The following is a 19,411-nucleotide window of genomic DNA, read 5'->3' as shown; positions in this document are numbered from 1 at the left end:
CCCATACCACTGCAAGGCTAGCAAGTCATCAATCTGAAACTTTTATAATACCTTTCTTCTGATGCCAAACTGCCTGCACCATTAGCCTCTGAAATGCCAGCCTGCTAAGGACCAGCCCTGGGCTGTTGGCTCTTTATCTAACTGTTTCTGTGATTCCATTCCACCCTGTGCCCTAAATACCACCTAAATGCTGAGGCCTCTGTGTTTCTATCTTTAGCAATGTGCTGCTGCCTCGCCCAGCAGCTGCCCGCTGCTACCTCTCCTGGATAGCTAATTGGCATCTTAAATTTAACACATCCCAACCTGGAACCCACAGTTTGATTCCAGGCTCTCTCTTTGTATCCTCCAAGGCACAACTGTCTGACTTCCTCTCCCTCCTTTAGTCCAGTCAGACAGACATTTGAACTCCACAGTTGACTGAAACATTTCTCCCACGAAATCACAATGTAACCTGCAACTTGTTTTACTAACTTCCAACCTCTTAGGAATATATAAGCACCCCAAAGCAGTGCCTCCATATACCAGCATCTTGCTAGGGTGATAGAAGCATGCTTTTCTAAGGAGGCATGGTACCTGCTCACCATTGTGAATGCATTCATGTGACTGAACTGTACATGTCAAAACTGTAAGGTGTGTGTTACAAGAGCTTCATCTTCAAATATTGACTTAAAATGTCTTTAGAATGTATTTAGGCATACACAAAAATTTAAAAGACAGATTTAATTAGTAAGATAAAATCTGAAAAAAAGGAAGTCCCAGACTGTTACACATAGTTGTTAATAAAATGTTTGCTCAACAACAGCACCAAGAAGCCTTAGCACTAAGCGGGCAGTACATATGTACAGATGATGTGCCGGGGAGAAACTAGACTTTGGAAAACAAACCTATGGGCTAGCAAGATAGCTCAGCATATTAATGTGCTTGCTTTTTATTTTGTTTTTTTAAAACAGAATTTCTCTGTGTAACAGCCCTGGCTGTTCTGGAACTCACTTTGTAGACCAGGCTGGCTTTGAACTCACAGAGATCACCTGTCTCTGTCTCCCAAGTGCAGGGATCAAAGGTATGTGCTACCATGCCTGGCATTTAAAATAAACAAAACCAGGCATTAATCATGATTGCCATCTGCTTAGCCACACCGGACTGCACTCACAGTGGATCTTCCTAGGATGCGCCTCTCCTCTCAGGTTTTCACCATGGACCCTGTAGAGATAAAAGTGGGGCAGGGGAGGCAAATAAGCTTGAATTTGCCAGAAAATCCAGTGACGGGGTCCTCTTCCAGAAAAACGATCTGCCTCACTTAGGGCTGGTCAGGCATTTGCGTCTCCTGCATAAGAGGAAAGAGTGTTTTCAGAGCCTGGGAAGACAAGGAACCATAGAAAGGTGAGGCCCTGACCAGAAAGGCTGTCAACTTCAAGTGCCTACTGAGGAGCTGGCACAGCATCCCCGCTGTCTCCCTCCATACCCTCTGAGTTTACTCGGATCCTTTTATTGGATGAACCCTGCTGCACTCAGGAAGGACATAGGTTCCAGGGAGTTCCACATCAGGACACAGTGGCACCTCACTTTTTATTAATTAACAATTGTATGCTTGTGTAGAACTATTGTGATTATACGCAGCGCTCACTGCCCTCTCCTTCCCCTCCCCCACTAACTCTTGCTAGCTCCCCTCTTACCAAGTAGCTCCCGTCCTACTCCCATATCCATCTTTGTGGGCAAACCTTGCCTTTAGAAGATTGTAGACAGCATTCGACATCAGGGTGCCATACGGTGCCTTGAATGGTATTTTCCTGTCAATCTAGACAGGCAGCAAATCACAAAAGCACAAGAATTTGCCTGAGGTCTAACACATAATACCTGTGCATATTCTCAGCTTGGAGTTACATCCTTACTGAAAGTCTCGTGACATATGGAGACATCAGATGGAGTGCACCTCACACCTCCTCCCCTGCACACCTCACTGCTAACTCCTGAGTCTGTTGGTGTTGCTATCAGGGTGACTCCTATAAGCTGTTTCGACATCCTGAGCTTGGAACTCTTGAAGAAGCATAACTACCCTGTGTCTTCCCTTTACCACCTGTTTACCACGTCACCCCCTGTTGCTCCTCCCCAGCACTGCTCCCACCTTTAAAGAAGTATAGGACACATTTGTCCTCCTGGCTCAGCCTCTCTGTCCCTTGAAGATCCACAAGGCTTGGTTCTCACTCTTTCCTCTTCTATTTCCAGCTCTAAAAACCATGCACAAATGCAGCAGAATGTTGAAAAAAACTGGTGCCCTACCGATTTTCTCTCTCTAGAGCCGTTCTCAACCTTAGAAGATTCTCAACCTTCCTACCACTGCGACTTTTTAATAGTTTGTCTTGTTGTGGTGGCCCCCAACCATAAAACTGCTTTCATTGCTACTTCATAACTGTAATGTTGCTACGGTTATGAATCATAACGTAAATATCTGATAAGCAGGATAGCTGATACGTAACCCCTGTAAACAGGTCATGTCGCCCCACAGGTCTCTCAACCCACAGGTTGAGAACCACTGCTCTAGAGCTTTGGCTACTTTGGTTGAAGACTATCCTCTTTACTGAATAAGGATGATGAACTTGGGTGATGATATTAAAGGACAACGGTCTCCCTCATCGCATCTTTTCCTCTTCACATAGTTCTTCTCTACTCCTCAAGGAGAAGTTACACGGGATCTCATGTTGACGAACTCCGTTGAGTTGGTCAGAACTAGGATACAATAATGGGCAACCTCAACAGCTCTTCCTTTCAACAATTCTGTAAATCATGGTGGCATTCTGGGCCAAAGAGATGGCTCAGCAGGGAAGATGGCTTGCTGCTCTTGCAGAGGACCCAGGTTCAGTTCCAGCACCCATGTCACAGCTCATAACCATGTATAACTCCAGTACTAGGGGATTCAATGCCCTTTTCTAGCCCCTGTGGGCACTCAACACACAAATGGCGCATATGGATATATGCAGGCAAAACACTTGTACACATACAATAGAGATAATTTTAGATAATGGTGGTGTCCACTCAGCCCCTAAGCCATTTCCATTCGAGTTGGAAACTGGGTGAGTTTTTTCTGAATTTCCTCATGGTGGAGAGGTTAACTACTTTTCTAGGATATGATTGCAATTGCCCAAATGATAGGTATCTTTTGGATAGTTAAGGGATATATCTTTTGATTCAACATTTTAGTTGGCATCTACCATGTAATTAAGCCTCCAAATACTAGGTCTCTTACCCACTCATAACTTCAAGGCTTTACTGTGTCTTTCCCTTCACCTGAACTGCCCTGTCTTTCACTGGATAACTCTGTACATCAATCAAGGGTCATTTCATGATCCACCCCTGCTATTGAGCCTTCTTTTAGTTCCTCCCGTGGAATTTTCTTACCTATATATTCTTGTCATGCTTTCTCTGATGGCTCATGAATATTATTATATAAGACCCTCTAGAGTCAGCTTCAAATTGTCCTGAGCACACGCATATACCTTTTTATCCCGTAGGTGGCCTCTGCTTCATTGACTGTCTCCAGAGTTACCAACAGAGTCACGATGCCTTGTTTTAGTAGAGTCACCAGTTATCTGCCGAAAAATTAAAACCATTAAAAATGGCACAAGGCACAGGAATGCCCCCCTAAAGTCCTGGTGAGGCGGTAGATTGACTTATGGAAACCGAGTGGGAAGAACACTTACAAGAAATCTGTAGTTGTAAAAGTGAAACCGAGAAACCTAAATTTGAGGTGATCAGGAATGATTACAGCTATCTTAATGGCTGTATCGACTGCTGTCGTATATTTCCCCTGAAGTAACCTCCAAGAGTATCTCCAAGGGGCAGTAGAGTTCAGAGAATGGGAACCAGCATTTATATTGGAGCTCTCTTATTTGTAACTTCTCTTTGAGAAATTTTTCTAAATTCTTTGATTACTGGATATAAATCTGTAAAATGACACCCCCAGCTATGCTTCTTTCCATGGTTATAATCAGAGTTATGAAATATTTCAGGCTTACAGTGCAGCAAAGTATCTTATACTTCTTATTTAACTAAAAACAGGGATACTTTTATAGTGTGTAATTATAGTAATGGGGATTTGGTTTGAAATTATTTCCCATTCCATCTTGTATTCGTTCAGCTTTCCACCACAGAAGATTATGATTATGTTGCTGTAGCTTTCGTTTTGATTTTTTTTTTAGGTAGAGATAATAGAATTAAATGTTTGCAACAAAAACAAAAGTTATTAGCAGGAGTAGTTTCGCAGCTCCGAGTCTTCTTTATTTTGAGAGTTCAAACGGCTTCTCGAAATTTCTCAAGCTGTGTGACCTGAGGCTAAACAGAAACTGGAGAAAAAAAAAAAAAGGCTAAACAGAAACTGAGTTTATACATTCCGCTCCAAAAGAGGGCAAAGCACATCGCCTCTTTAATTCAAGCTTTGGATTCACACACCTGACAGTTTTCTGATTTCTCACACGCGTCCTATCACATCTGGCCTTCATTCTCAGCCACAAGGAGAGTGACTTTGGACAGGGGACTCGACTTCTCTTCCCTGAATTTTCTTATCTGTCAAAGGCAACTGGTGAAAGTTTGCATGAGTCAGTATATATGAGGTACATGGCAAACACCCTAGAGAATAATAAGAACTCAAAATGCGGGACTGTTTGGCCATTTTAAAGATGCTTTTTCTTTATTTTCTTTATTATTGCAAATAGCTTTTTCTCATTTATGGTTTTCCTTCTTTCTAACATACTCTTCCAGCTCCTTCCCACCTCCTCTCCCATCTGGAATTGCCTTCTTTCTGAATCTCATTAGAATGTGAACAGGTTGTTAAGGGACGATAATATAATATAATATAATATAATATAATAATATGATAATTATATTATAATACACAGGAATAGGACATAACAAATACAAGGAAAAGAGGGCAAGAAACATCACATAAAACAGGTATAGATTCAGAGAAGCACTAGCTCACACACATTGGAATCCCTTAAAAACGCGAAACTGGAAGCTATTATACACATACACACACACACACACACACACACACACACACACACACACACAAAGACACTGCCTTCCCTTCCTCGGGATTCCCTTTCTCTGAGGCAAGAAATTTTAGTGTTCCAAAGCACTGAACTACAAGTATAATAGAATGACATTATGAATTATTTTATTGCTATTGTTTTTAAGAACAGTAGGATTTGGTTTTGCCCTAGGTCCCTGGCTATCTAGTCTCAGGTTCTTGGTCCCCCAAGTAGTGTTGAGTATGTGTTTTATATCATGGAGAGGGCCTTAAGTTGAATCAGATATTGGTTGATTACTCCACAAGCTTTGTGGCCACATTGCCCTAGCATGGAGGGCGCCATTGTAGACCATGGCATTTATGGCTGGGTTGGTGCTTGCATTTTCCTTCACTAACTTGCAGAGTACCATCCTTAGCAAAGATGATAGCGCATAGGGGTGAAGGCTCTATATAGGTACCGCTCGACTTCTCCATGTTCAGTGAGTTGTGTAGGTGTTGTAGAGCAACCTGTAGTCTTGGCAGAAGCTGGGTTGTTTGTGTGTGTGTGTGGGGGGGGGAATTCCAATAGGATCCCTTTGAGTAGCAACTCAACTAAGTGTAACCCAATCCCTGTCCTGGAAACTTCACTTGGTGACCAAAGATGGCCAGTTAGGGCTCTGTCTCCCCCATTATTTGGTGATTTTATTTAATCCCCTTCATATACATACATAATTGACAAAGCTTTTACTATGTTGTATTTTCATTCTGCCCCTCAAATGGCCCTTGATTTTAACTGTCTCTCCTAATATTCCCTCCCTCATCCCCCTCTTCCCACTCCCTCTCCACTTGATCCACCTGTCTCAGCCCAGCTCCATCTTTAACTATTCTATTCCCCTTTCCTAGAGAGATATAGCTTCCCCTCCCCAGTCCCTTCCTCTATACCTAATCTCTGTGGTTCTACAGATTGTAACTTTGTTATCATTGACTTAACAGCTAATGTACATATTTAAACCAGAATATACCATATTTGTCTTTCTGCATCTGGGTTACCACTTGGGATGTTTATTTTCTAGTTCCATCCACTTGCCTGTGTGTTTCATGCTTTCATTTTTTAACATCTGAGGAATAGTTCCTTGTGTAAATGTGCCACGTTTTCTTTATCCATTCATCTGTTGAGGGCTGTCTAGATTGTTTCCAGTTTTTTAGCATTATTAATAGAGTGGCAATGAACATGGTTGAACAAGGACTCTGTGGTAGGATGAAGCATCCTTTGCATATATGCCCAAGGGTGGTAGAGCTGGCTCTTGAGGTAGATCGATTCTCATCTTCCTAGGAATCGTCACACTCATTTCCTCAGTGGCTGTACAAGTTTGCACCCTCACCAGCAGTGAACGAGTGTCCCCCCTTACTTCACATCCTTGCCAGCATGAGTTGCCACTTGTTTGATTGAGCTTAACATTTGGACAGGTGTAAGATGAAATCTCAAAGTAATTTGGATTTGGATTTCCCCAATGACCAAGAGTGCTGAACATTTCTTTAAGCGTTTCTCAGCCATTTGAGTTTCTTCTTTGGGGAATTCTCTGTTTGTATTTGTACCCAGTTTTTTTTTTTTTAAATTAAGTTACTTGTTTTCTTGATACCTAGTTTTTTTATGTCCTTTATACAGTTTGAATTTTAGCTGTCTATAAAATGTAAAGTTACTAAAAGTCTTTTACCATTCTGTAGCCTGCCATATTATCCGGATGACAGTGTCATTTGCCTTGCAGAAGCTTTTCAGTTTCATGAGGTTCCATTTATTAATTATCTCTCTTAGTGCCTGTACTAATTGTGTTTGTTCAGAAAATCTTATCCTGTGCTGATGAGTTTAAGGATATTCCTCACTTTCTCTTCTATCAGGTTCAGTGTATCTGGTTTTATGCTGAGGTCTTTGATACATTTTGAGTTGAAATTTGTGCAGGCAGGGTGATAAGTATGGATCTATTTGGCTTTCTTTACATGTAGCCATCCAGGTTGACTGGTACCATTTGTTGAAGATGCTGTCTTTTTCCCACTGTCTATTTCTGGCTTCTTTATCAAACTCAGGTGTCCCCAAGTATATTAATTTATGTCTTGATCTCCAGTGATTTTTCAATGTGTTCTTATTTTGGATACCTTGCTTAACTATCTGTGTGATAATTTATATATTAGCACTTGTGTGGTCCTATAACTTCCTGTGAACACCTACAGCAGACCCAGCAGAGGCTATTTCCTAATGTTTGTGAGAACTGAAATGTCAGCTTCAGTCTTTGGTTTCCAACTGTGAGTCTTTTTATCCTGCTACATGGCTTTATAAAGGCTTCTCTTTTTGAAGTCATAAGAATAAGGATATTATTAAAAAGGACCCAATTGTTGTTCCCAGTTGCCCTCTTCCAAGAGTATATTAATTCATTTTTCAATAACATAACCACATAGCGTCTAAATCTAGATAACTTTATAAAGAAAAAATGCTTATTTAGTTTATAGTTGTGAAGACTATAAGTAAAAAAAGAAATCAGACGTCCCTTTGTTTCTAGCCTGGGCATAGCTGTCATCATAGTGAGCTTTCATAGAGGAGCAAGACTTCACAGGGCCATTCAGGAAGCCAGAAAGGCCACGTCCCAGGATACCTTCCCAGGCCACACCTACGTTGATCTAAGCACTTCCTCCAGATTCCACCTTTTAAAACTATGACCTCTACACTGAGGCCCAAACCTTTGCAAGTGAACCATTAGGAGGCAAAGCAAGTCCAAACCACAGCCCAGAGATGCTTATCTGTGAGAGGACCGAACTCTGACGCCTGTGCCAACTGCACAAGACTAGGATGCAGTTCTATGTGTGGTAAACATGGAAGTCCCCAAGGTGGCCGGCGTCCTGTTTTGTATAGAGGTTACATAGCTCTCTGTTTTCTTCTCACGAGGCCTAGAGAGAGATGCTAGAGTGGCTGTGAGAGGTATTGCCAACCTGTGAGGCTGTGTGATCTCTGAGCTGTGACAATCAATGGAGCTGCAGATGGTAAGACAGCTTACCCATCACTCTGCACCCAAGTATATCCCTAGAGTTGAAGGATCCCCTGTGCATTCAAGCACTCGCAGGCTCTGTGTTAGCCAAAGTTGAGAATCCACACCTTCTCAGACATTCATATGATTTGACAAATGTCCCAAATAGCAACAAGTAAAATATTGTTGATAAACAAAGCTAAGTTGATTAGAGCCACAGTCATGATTCATATGGTCTTAATCACAGAAGAAATGATGTCAGAGAGAGATTGTAGGGCATTAACCAGGTTCTTGGAGGCTGGGGCATTGACTGAGTAGGTAAGGGTGCTTGCTGTCCAAGCATGAGGACATGAATTTAGATCTCTGGCACCTACAACAAAAAGCTGAATACATCTACACATGCCTATAACCCCAGCATTGGGGCAAGGCAGTCAGTTGGATGCTGGGAGCTCACTGGCCAGCTAGACTAGTCAGAACAGTAGGTTTCTAGTTCAGATAGGGAACTTGTCTTAAGACAAATGGGAAGTTAAAAAAGGAAGACAGCCAGTGCCCTGTTGTGAACTACAGATGCACATACAGAAGCATGAACACACATATGTGTGCACCAGAGAAGCATGCACCACTTACACAACACATACACACACACACAGACACACAGGCACACACACGGCTCATCACTGCATGAGTAAAGATGGTTATTTCTCTGGGATGGGCAGAGTTTCTCTTGGTGGCCCAATACAGGGAGGGTATTGATATTCAATCTCTAGCTCTTGAGAAACCAGTTTTCAAGGCATCTTCTTCTTACCTCTGCAGGAAGCAGACACACCCATGGGTCACATACATGTATGCAGATCAAACACAGACAAGCAAATATTTTCAAAATAAGTAATCTTTTAGAAAATGAATATGGTTTGGTTTTCTAAATGATTAATCAAAATTTAGAAGTATATAGGTCTCTTGCCTATATTAATCTTACAAGCTTAGGTTAAACTTTCACCATATATGCTTATGATGTATGAAATTTGTGATGTAGAAATTTGAACTTGAGTTCATTGTTGGAGTCCATTCTGGCTTTAGAGCAAGAGACTGTCAATTTTAATGGCTGCGTCTTTGCAGAAAGCTGTTTTAGAATCTTAGCAATTAAAAGGCCTCATGGGAACCAGGTAGATTTTGTTCTCTCAGAGCAGAATATGACTGCTTTATGCCAAGAGAGGTCAGAATTATCCTCAAAAGTAAAAAACAAGTCATTCTTCATCCACTATGCAATTAAATTTGATGATAGACAGACAGATTGATTTTTATTTGAAGATGAGCAAAAACTTAGTTTAATCTTAGTCTTTACCTGCGTGTGGGTATTTAGAATGACCCAGGGTTTGGATCAGAAGCCGTATACAGCAGTAGTAGGATGGCAATGTGTGCTGATGTTGGGGCCAGTCCCGTTTTGTTTCCTCTTCACCCACAAGCTGACCACACCCCACAGTCCATTCCTCTCATAACTAGCTCTAAATGCTGGCATGAGCTGTAATTCCAAGAGGCTTAACCTCCACTGTGCCCCCACTGTGGAGAGCAAGGAGGTTTACTCTTTGGGAATATTAAGGAGATATACTTCCTTTGTTCTGCTTCCTCAGCCCCTGGCACTCCTGAAAGAAAGCTTGAGGGGTCTGGGCTTAATGAATTGCCCCTGGTTATAAGCATTATTATGGCAATGTGAGCATAAAGTTCAGATAAGTGATTTTGTTAAACAATATTCCATAAGTGTCCAGTGTGTCCAGAAGGACTCACACTATGGTACAATTCTCATGCACACCTTCGGGCCTTCGCATCTTAAGTGTATATCTAGACTATGTGAGCACTATTGACGTGAGCATAAATATCCAGTTGCACCTATAGACAACACAGCAGGAGGTCAGGGCTCCTAGCCTTCCATCAGCAGCTCAGTCCTACTCAGCACTATAGGAATGAATTAATCCAGGTGGGAAAGGAATCAGTAGGTTCCTTCTCGGCTCCCTTTCAGTGACCTCACTAAGCCCAACTCTGATTTTATCACAAAATAAACTCTTTGGAGGCTAGAGGTGACTTAGCAATAAAGTGCACTGGCTGCTCTCTCTGAAGACCTGAATTCGAACCGCAGCACCCACACAGTGGCTGACAACTACTTGTAACCCCAGTTTCAAAGGCTCTGACTACATCTTCTTGCTTCTGTGGGAGCTGTATGGGTGTGGGGCACAGACATACATGTAGCCAAAGTACCAAACACACACAATAAAGATATGGGGTTCTGTGGTTGTGTCTGAGCCTTGTATGTTCTGTTAACTATGTAGACCACGCTAGCTTAGAACTCAAGGAGGTTTTCCTGGCTCTTCCTTCCAAGTACTGGGATTAAAGGTGTGCACACCAGCACACCTGGCCTTAGGCCTATGTTTTTTTTTTTTAATTCAATAAAAAAAGGTTTGGATCCCATTTATCTTTTTCCACTCCCTTCCTCAGGTACACAAACTGTCACTCTCAAAATTAACTAAATGAAAGTGTTCCTTAAACTAAATCCTCATAATTGCATACATTAATTTTTCATGAACTGATTAATTTTAAATAAATAATTTTAAAACATTTAAAAGAAATTAAGCCTAGACTTCTTCTGGGCATTTTTAAGAGGCCCACCTTTTGTTGGAATTCTTTCTCAGGTTTTATAGTAAAAATCAAAAAAGCTTCAAGCGAATGGAGGGTGGAATAAAGACCTATAAGGCCTGGAAGCCATGTCAGAAGCTTGCTGCTATGAAAGTGTGGGTTTTGTTCTTTTTTTTTTCATGGAGATAGTCATCTCTTTCAGGTTAAAAAACCACAATTACCCCCTATTAAAACAAAGGATCAAATGAAAGTAATTAAGACCTTATTAAAGAAATTTTAATAAACCAATTAGTGCTTATGAATATGATAATTTCTAAGGAAAAAAGGCACCCTTTGCCTGAAATAAAAATAAAGTATCTCTTAAATATATTTAGTATACATCATTAGTTATTTAAATTTCTTCTCAACTAAATCAACTGTCAATTATATTTGGAGCAGTAATAACTTTGTACTGATAAAAGGATGCTGCTGGATGATGTAATTAATGGAACATTCCACGAAAAAAACAATTTTATTTCAGTTTACTATCAGAAATAAATTAGCATGCCTCTGTCATGTAAATTAAAATATCCCAGTTACCAATTACAATGTTTATTTTTACTTAACTTCTCATGGATGTAGATTGTTCTACAGTTTTTTCATGTGTTACAATTTGGTATCGCCCTGGATAATATAGAATTATTGGTAAGTTACTATGATGAAATTACCTGGATCATCTGCAAGAGGTGAAACTCCTAGTGCTAAACTGATTACTGTTTTTCAGGGGTATAAAGATTTCTCTGCCAGCTGCAAGTAGAATGTCTGTAGATTCAGGGCATATAATATCATCTAAGTAGTGTTTTCCTATCTGCACCTGGATTTACTATTTGTCTTGCGTCTGCTATTTTATTCTCTCAGTTCATTGCATCATCTTGCTAGCACTGGAATGCTTTAGAAGTGCTCGATGCTCAGCGCCCCTGGCATCCTGCAGGGCCGTGTCCTATAGTTACTCCTCACTCTGCTTTCTGCAGTAACTACCTGGCAAGCACCTCCTGGGTGCTAGAGCACCTTCTGTGTGCTACAGGGTGGATGCCGAAAATGTTCTGCACTTTTCCAACACACGTGCCTCCTATCCTCTCGTGGACAGCAAGGACAGATGCATCTTGGTCAGTTGAGGCGCAGCTAGCGGGGCGTGTGGAAATCCAAAGTGAGGTGAGCCCATTGGACAAAGGGAAGGGACGTGAAAAGGATCTCGGAGAGGAAGAGCAGAGTGTGAAGGAAAGGAGGTGTAACAGACAAAACCCCAGAGTTTAAGAGCTAGAAACAGCAAATGTATCTCACACAGTGTCTAGGGTCAGGGATCCAGGAGCAGCCCCATTCTGTAGCCCTGCCTCTGCTCATTTGCAAGACTCAAGTCTCCAAAGACTTGGGTGGAAGTGGAGGACTTGCTTACAAAGTGGTGTGGTCACGTGAGCTTGTTCAATGCGGGCCTTCCTCCCCACCCCAGTGACTTGTGTGTGGGATTTCTGTGGTCCTGGGGCATGAGAGCAGGCTGCACTGCCAGGGGACGCCCCAAAGGGAAATATATTACATCCGGGTGTGGGCTCTCAGTCTGCCATTCTGCTCTGTTGGCCACAAGAAGTCACTGGGTTCCCTTCTCTCTCTTGTGTTCGGGCTTTGGCTACCTAGCTTTGTAGGGACTATCAAACAATCTCTGTCACAACCTAAACCACCACAGAAGAAAGGAGGAAAGGAAAGACTAGAGAATTTGAGAAAATTCCAATTCTTATTTACTCAGAGAGGAGGAGACCAAACTTTCTAGTTTCCTACACGAATCTTGAATCATTCCCTCTAGTGAATTCTCTCTCTCTCTCTCTCTCTCTCTCTCCCTCCCTCCCTCCCTCCCTCTCCCTCCCTTCCTCCCTCCCTCCCTCCCTCCCTCTCTTCTTCCCTCCTTTTTCCCCTCCCTCCCTCCCTTATATGTTTTTGTCAGCACAACTGTGGACCCAACTCTTGCCTAATTTTGACCTCTCTCAATATATCAACCATTGCATCAACTATCTCCAGAAAGTAGTGATTCATCCTTCAAGTTTCTACTTGTGTTCAGATAATTGACCCAAACTCACATTTTGAGAGCCCCTCTCAAATAGTTGGCTGGGTTCCTTCCAGAGGAGTTGTGCTGTTGTACCCATTTTTCCAACTCTACAACTCATACCAGGGTTGTCCTGGGTGGAGTCGTGGTCCTCCCTTCAGGAGAGGTACTGTAGGTCTCAGATGCTCATGAAGCTAGGTGGAAGACGTGCAGATGCAGAGCACAGGCTTTCATAAGTTCGCCGGACTGGGGCATACCCAATAGAATCAGGTAGAAAGTTTGATAGAATAGGAGCTAAGAGACCACCCCATGGTCAAGTCTGGACTAGTCTAAACTAAGAAATTAACAAGAAAGATGAGGAAGACAAAACATTTCGGTGAAGACATCTTCTCCTTTGTCTTTCTCACTGCTTGTAAAAGATTAGTCCTTATGTTTTCCCTTGATTTTTTACTTCTTCTTTCCAACTCTTTTTTTGGTCCTTAAAATAACCAAAAAAAAATTATTTATTTTTATAAATAAATTTACAGAATGGCTTACATGTAAAAAATGTCCATTTTACTATTTAGTTATGTTTTGGTGTGAAACATCGCCCACATTTTAAAACACTCCCTTTCAGACTTGAATTTGTGTTAATATTGTCAATCAGGATCTGGTAATGAAAGTGCTCATTATCATCTGACACCATTGTTTACATACAGTGCACACCAATGCTTTCACCTGCCTTTCGGAAAGGGCACCCTCAAATACTGAGATGAAATATAATTTATTTTAATGTTCTGTAAACAGAAAGATCTATTGTTTTGCTATGAGACATAGTGACACTACCAATGAGTGCTGGTGCGCATTTTGATTATTTCAGTGATCAGGATTTAACAAAAGATTCCATCATGGATGAATGAACAGGTTTATCTTATTTTCCAAAATGATATCATATGTTAATATTTCTAGTATCACAGCTCAGCCCCGCTGGAAACATATTTTCTACACTAGCCATTTACCACTGAATGTTCTGTGTACTCGATGTGAGAAGAATAATGAGAACAAAAGTCATACACGGAGCACACGGAAAATCATTGATGAATAAAAGGGAGGGTGGTTAGACTCCTTTTTGGAAAAGACAGGATGACAAGTTGTTTGTGGACAAAAGCAGAGATAAATATGCCAATGGGCAGTGAGGTCTGGTTCAAATCCAGCTGTGTTTGTAGAAACCGGTAAACCCGACAGCCGAAAGTTTATCTCGTACGTCGTTTTTTATAGTGCTATGTAGTCACTTATTTAATTAACAATCAGATTTGTGTGATCAGTGGCTCTGTTTGGTAGAGTACGTGGAATGCAAGAATTAATTAATTAATTAATTGAGATGTCAAGAACAATGTTCTGACCCAATAGATGAGATATTTCATCTGGTTAAAAGGCTGCGAGCCCCTTAAAGAAGTAACCTGGAAGTCGCTGTCTGAAGAACAAGGCAGTCCTTCCTCTGCATCCCAGTAGGAGTTACTCCAGCTTAAGCACAGACATTTCCCTTCTATGCCGGGTATTCAGAACAAAAATAAAATAGGACAGTTATTTTAAAAGCATTTTTAAACAGCAACAAAGCATAGAGACAGTGCCAGTGACCTCATCTAGAGCTAGTTTTGCTTTAGTTAATTCATGTTGTAAATCCCAAACCATTCTGTGTGGTCAAACATTGTTGCTTTTGTTCTGTCTCCATTCATTCCTGTTATACTCAGTCTCCCACTGTCTGGTGCTCCCTCTTGAAAAATATTTTAAGATCATAATATAATCATTTCTCCCTTTCCCTTTCCACCCTCCAATCCCTCCCATATACCAACTGGCCCTCTTCTCTTTCTAATTCATGACCTCTTTGTCTTTAACTGTTGAGGGCAGGCTCTAAGACTCATGTGCTTAACCTGCCCTGTATTTTATGTTTATGTAGTGTGTGTGTGTGTGTGTGTGTGTGTGTGTGTGTGTGTGTGTGTGTGTACAGCACAAGCACACATGCAGGTGTCAGAGAACAGCTTGTTGCAGAAGTCTGAATCCTAGTGACTGAACTCAGAACATCAACCTCAGCAGCAAGCAACCTTACCTACTAAGCCATCTTGCTGGCCCAGTGCATACTATTTATTTACCCCCTCCTGCCAATGCTGTTATCTCCAGTAAGAGATGAGAAAGAGTGGTAGCATTCAGTGGCTTTCCTTGTATGTTTTCCAGGAGTCCTGTGGAACCTCTCCTCATGTGATGCACTCAAGATGCCAATCATCCAGGATGCCCTGGCGGTGTTGACCAACGCGGTGATTATCCCCCACTCGGGCTGGGAAAACTCACCTCTCCAGGACGATCGGAAAATACAGCTGCATTCATCACAGGTGCTGCGCAATGCCACTGGGTGCCTAAGGTCAGTCCCTTCCCTGTCCACCAGGGTCCTGGTGCAGGGACTTCTTTCTGTAACCTCCGTGACTGTAACATGTAAACCAACCAGGCAATTGCTTGGGGGAGAGTCTGTGACAAACGTATAGGGGTGTAACTAAATACCACCAGGAACTACTTTTATTCCGATTTTCCCCCTTCATTCTTTGTATGTTTACAAGAGTCCTTAATTGCTTAGAAATACCTCCTTAACGAGGCCCGCTTTACTTAGTGTTTCTCAAATAATAAAAAAAACTTATAAGCATCTATAATCTTTTCTACTGTATTTAAACAAATTACCACACAGAAATCTCTGTCATCTTCTTAGCATCATCTGTGAGCCTCGACTTACTTTTAGGAAAGGAGGTAGATACCAAACAAGATAGACGGTCTTCTAAAGTCAGCCTGTGCTCCTAGGGTAGGTTTGTGTTAAAGTTGGAAATTTCTACCAGATGGGGTTAATTATGGGACAGGAGCCAAAGGGCTTGTTGAACACGCCTAATCAAATAATCTGTATTTCAAATCTAAAATGTTGAGAATGGCTTTAGCTGGGCTGCCACGGACCTGCAGTTTCTCCAACAGTTGGTCTGTTTCTAGCTGTAGTTACAGTGTCTGCTAGGAAGGAACGAGAGCACATCAATGAGAATAAATGCTAACCATCTTCTGACTCTCTGTACCAATGCTCACAGCCCGGGCGTTGGCAGGGCGTCTTTCATGGGTTAGGTATATGTAGAGTAAGGCTCACAGTCAGCACCGTGAATATCTTCACATACTTAGACACAGAGCAGGACTCCTGTGAACACTTTTCATCCTCCTCATTGCATATGAACCTTTGGCATGATTTTTCTGCCACAAGCATGAGTCTCTACCACAAGCCAGATTTACGCTTCCCCCCAAATCCCTGCTGTGGCATCCTTGTGTGAGTGCAGTTGTGCTGTGCCCCGGAGCCCGCACTCTGCCTGTCGAGCTGTCTCTTCCAGTGCCAGAGCCTTACACAGGCTGGACAGGGAACAAGCACTGAGCTGCACCCCTCACCCTGCTCACAGTATATTCTCCTATTTTTTATAAGCACAGTAAGTTTGTGTTTAGGTAAGTTATGAGGCCACTCCTGACTTTTGACTCATGCCCTGAGTCTTATGCAGACCTTTTCCAATGGACCACACTGGAGAGATGTGTAAAGTCATTTGTCAAGCCCTCCTGAAATAGCGGATAACAACCAGCCAAGCAACGAATAGGCCACAAGAGTCCTGTGTGTTGGTTTACTTAATCTCCTTTCCCTTTTCCTTTTGGTGTTTTTGAGACAGGATCTTACTGTGTCATCCAAGCCAGCCTAGTACTTGCTTGTGGCAATCTTGACTCTGTCTCTGAGTGCTGGGAATTCAACATTTACCGTCATGCTCCTCCTTGATTTCTTTGTGAGCATTTACTGAGTGGCACCTGCCTAACTAGTAGACGTTCTGCCTTTAAGCGTCAGCTGCTCCTTTTTCTCTCCTTCTTGCTACTTTCCGTCTTCAGTCCTGAGGTCTTCCTGTGGTTAGATGTGAGCCGCGTCCCCATGGTCATATGCTGGGAACATGGTCCACACTCTGAAGATGTAGAGAGCTGGTGGCACCTTTAGAGATGGGAAGTGGCTGGTTCCTGGGACATTGTCTTTGTAGGAAACAGCTCTAGCTCCTAACTGGTTCCCTGAGACAGAGCCTCCCAATGAGTAACTGGAATCCTGTCCTGTTCCTGGTACCTTCCACCCTCTCCAACTATGGTGATGGATTTGCCTTGAGGTCCTCCCTAGAGAAAAACCAGAAAGCATCACCTGACATTGATCTCTGAGCCTCCAAAACTCAAAATCATCTCTTTTTGTAGAGCCTTGGACAGTTGCCCAACAAGCCCCACCTTCACTCTTCATTTGAAACGATGGATGGTCTCGAAAATGACATGTAGCTATCTATTTTAGGACGATCCTAGGTACATGTACTAGGCTCCTCCATTCTGTGACCGATGAGTTTAAGATGAGTTGATATTTTAGGCTTCTTTCTGAAACTGTGGTTTAGGATTACATAAATAAAATGAATAGAAAGGAAAATAGAACTATTTTCCTGTCACGGGTTTTTCTAACCTAGCACAGCAAATGGCAGGTAAAGACATATCGGACCATTCTTAGCCATCGTGACTCTTGACTTTGTTCGTAGAATAATTCAGACTTGTTTCGGCTACTCCAGCATAAGGGGCAAGACCAGGAATTGAAGCAGTTACTATTATCTTCACCATTTTACTTTTCAGAGATGAATTCAAATTTAAGAATTTAAGCCACACGGTTTCTCACTGTCCAAATGCTCAACAGAGAAAAATTCAAGTAAAATAAGTTTAATTTTACAAGCTAAAATCTGAATGTCCAGAAGCATATTTCCTCAGGCAACTCATAGCCCTGGTCGACAGTCTAGGTTCTTGTGTGTCCAACAGTAGATGTTCGGTGCATTCATGGATGGCCACTTCCGTCAGGTCTGGCCTGACTGGTCCATCCGTTCCTGAGAAGGGGACGTGGATTGAGGAAAGAAATAGACAAGAGACAGAAGATAGAGTCAGGAGGGCTTCCAGTGAATACTGTAACAAAAAGTCCTGAGTTTATTACTCATAGTCCTTATATACCCCGATCAAAAGGGGAGGGCACCTGACTCCCATGATACAAAGAACAAGCATGCATAATTACCTCCTTATATCTTAAAACACCTAGTAACCACGCCTTAAGTCAAACATCCTGTTGTCTGGCTTTTGAGAAGCAAAGCATCCAGTAGCCACACCTTTGGCCAAGCATTCTGTTGTTCATCCTTGAGGAGCAAGAACAGATCAAGATGGAAGGGATTCAAAATTGGGGGCCCTCACTACCCCTTCCACCCTGACCCACAGAAGCTGCATTCACAGAGCGCTCTACAGAGAAGAGCCCCTGGCCTCTGCCTTCCTGAAGAGGAATGAATTGTCTCCTGTGGACACAGCAAAAGTTAAGCACAGATGATTTGTAAAATGAAGACGCAATGCCCTCAGTCCTTTCCATATAAAAGTCATTTTGGGTAGGAAATGGAATTTTTCTCGGGCAGATCCATCTATTTGTTCCTGAAATGCCTATTTATCACTGATAAGAATAAGATAGAAATGGGGGGGCAGGGAGATCTCTTGAATTTTGTGGAAGGAATGAGTTAAGATATGACAGTGGCTGAATGGTGAGCTGGGATAGAGGGCCTCAGAGCCCTGAGTCATCAAGATGCAGGGCAGGGTAGACCTTAACTCTTCTCGCTGCCTCCACTATGTCTACCTTCCTCATCCCAAATCCAGTCACCCTCATCCGCGCTCATGTCTTCCTGTTTTGCAATGCCTTCTTCTGTTCCAATTCTGCTATGTCCAAACTTTATTTTTAAAATAAAAACCATTTTTAAAATATTGTCTAAAACAAAAGTGACAAGTATTCTGTTAGTCTTTCTCTTCCTCCTTTCATGACTCAGAACGCCTCTGGGGAAATGACTTCACGCAGACCAGGTCAGACCTAGGAATAGATTTGGGTTTGCACTGACGATTGCTTTGTTGAGCACTGTGTAATCAAATGTGTCTCTTAACCTTTGGCCATTGCAATGATCACCTTCATCTGGAAACATGTATTAACAGACTGCATGAGGCCAGATCCGATCATGTCTGTGAGCAAGTTCTTGCTGGCTGAGGTCACTGTGGTGGCTGAAATAAACATTCCTACAAAATCTTTGTCCATCTCTAACCTTGGAAAGTGACCTTTCTTGGAAATACTGTCTTTGGAGAACTCAATAATTGGATTAGTGTGGGTATACGTGTAATAGCACTATTTGAAGGAGAGATGTATGGAGGGAAAGACTTTGGGAACAGACAGGAACACTGGGGATGTCTAAAAGCCACCATAGGAAAGGCTCCCGAGAGCCTTCAGTGTGAGCATGGCCATGCTGGCATCTGGAGTTTTTTGAGATTCTATTCTGGCAGACTCAGAAAAGAAATGCATATTCCATAGTTGGAAACAGAGGGGCATGCAGAGCCAGGGGGAACCTGAGGACACATGATAGGGAAGAAAATACGTAAACCATTGTTCCCAAATGGTCCTCACAAACTGGGACAGAATGACCAAAGGGGGACTTGATTTTGTCTATGTGTAAACCAGTTGCCTCTATAGGTAAGGAACATAGGCATTACCTTTGCATGTCCAGACGTGATTGCCTCGGACTAAGAAGGTTTGCCTCCATCCTTCTTACTAGACATGCATGAAGGAAGAGACTTCCTAGGGGA

At 42.2% G+C, this 19,411-nt stretch overlaps 1 protein-coding gene across 1 annotated transcript in view; it reads left to right on the top strand.

Moving 5' to 3' along the window:
- Ctnnd2 (catenin delta 2) overlaps positions 1–19,411 on the top strand; it is a 623,964-nt gene that overhangs the window by 460,180 nt on the left and 144,373 nt on the right. The window contains exon 11 of the mRNA XM_038323012.1: positions 14,924–15,107. Within this exon, the coding sequence (XP_038178940.1) occupies positions 14,924–15,107 (184 nt within the window). The remainder of the gene's footprint in view (positions 1–14,923; positions 15,108–19,411) is intronic.

Source organism: Arvicola amphibius, chromosome 3 (genome assembly GCF_903992535.2).
Source record: "Arvicola amphibius chromosome 3, mArvAmp1.2, whole genome shotgun sequence".
Classification (NCBI taxonomy): domain Eukaryota; kingdom Metazoa; phylum Chordata; class Mammalia; order Rodentia; family Cricetidae; genus Arvicola; species Arvicola amphibius.
Note: the sequence above shows the minus strand (reverse complement) of the source record. Positions and strands in the feature narration are given on the sequence as shown.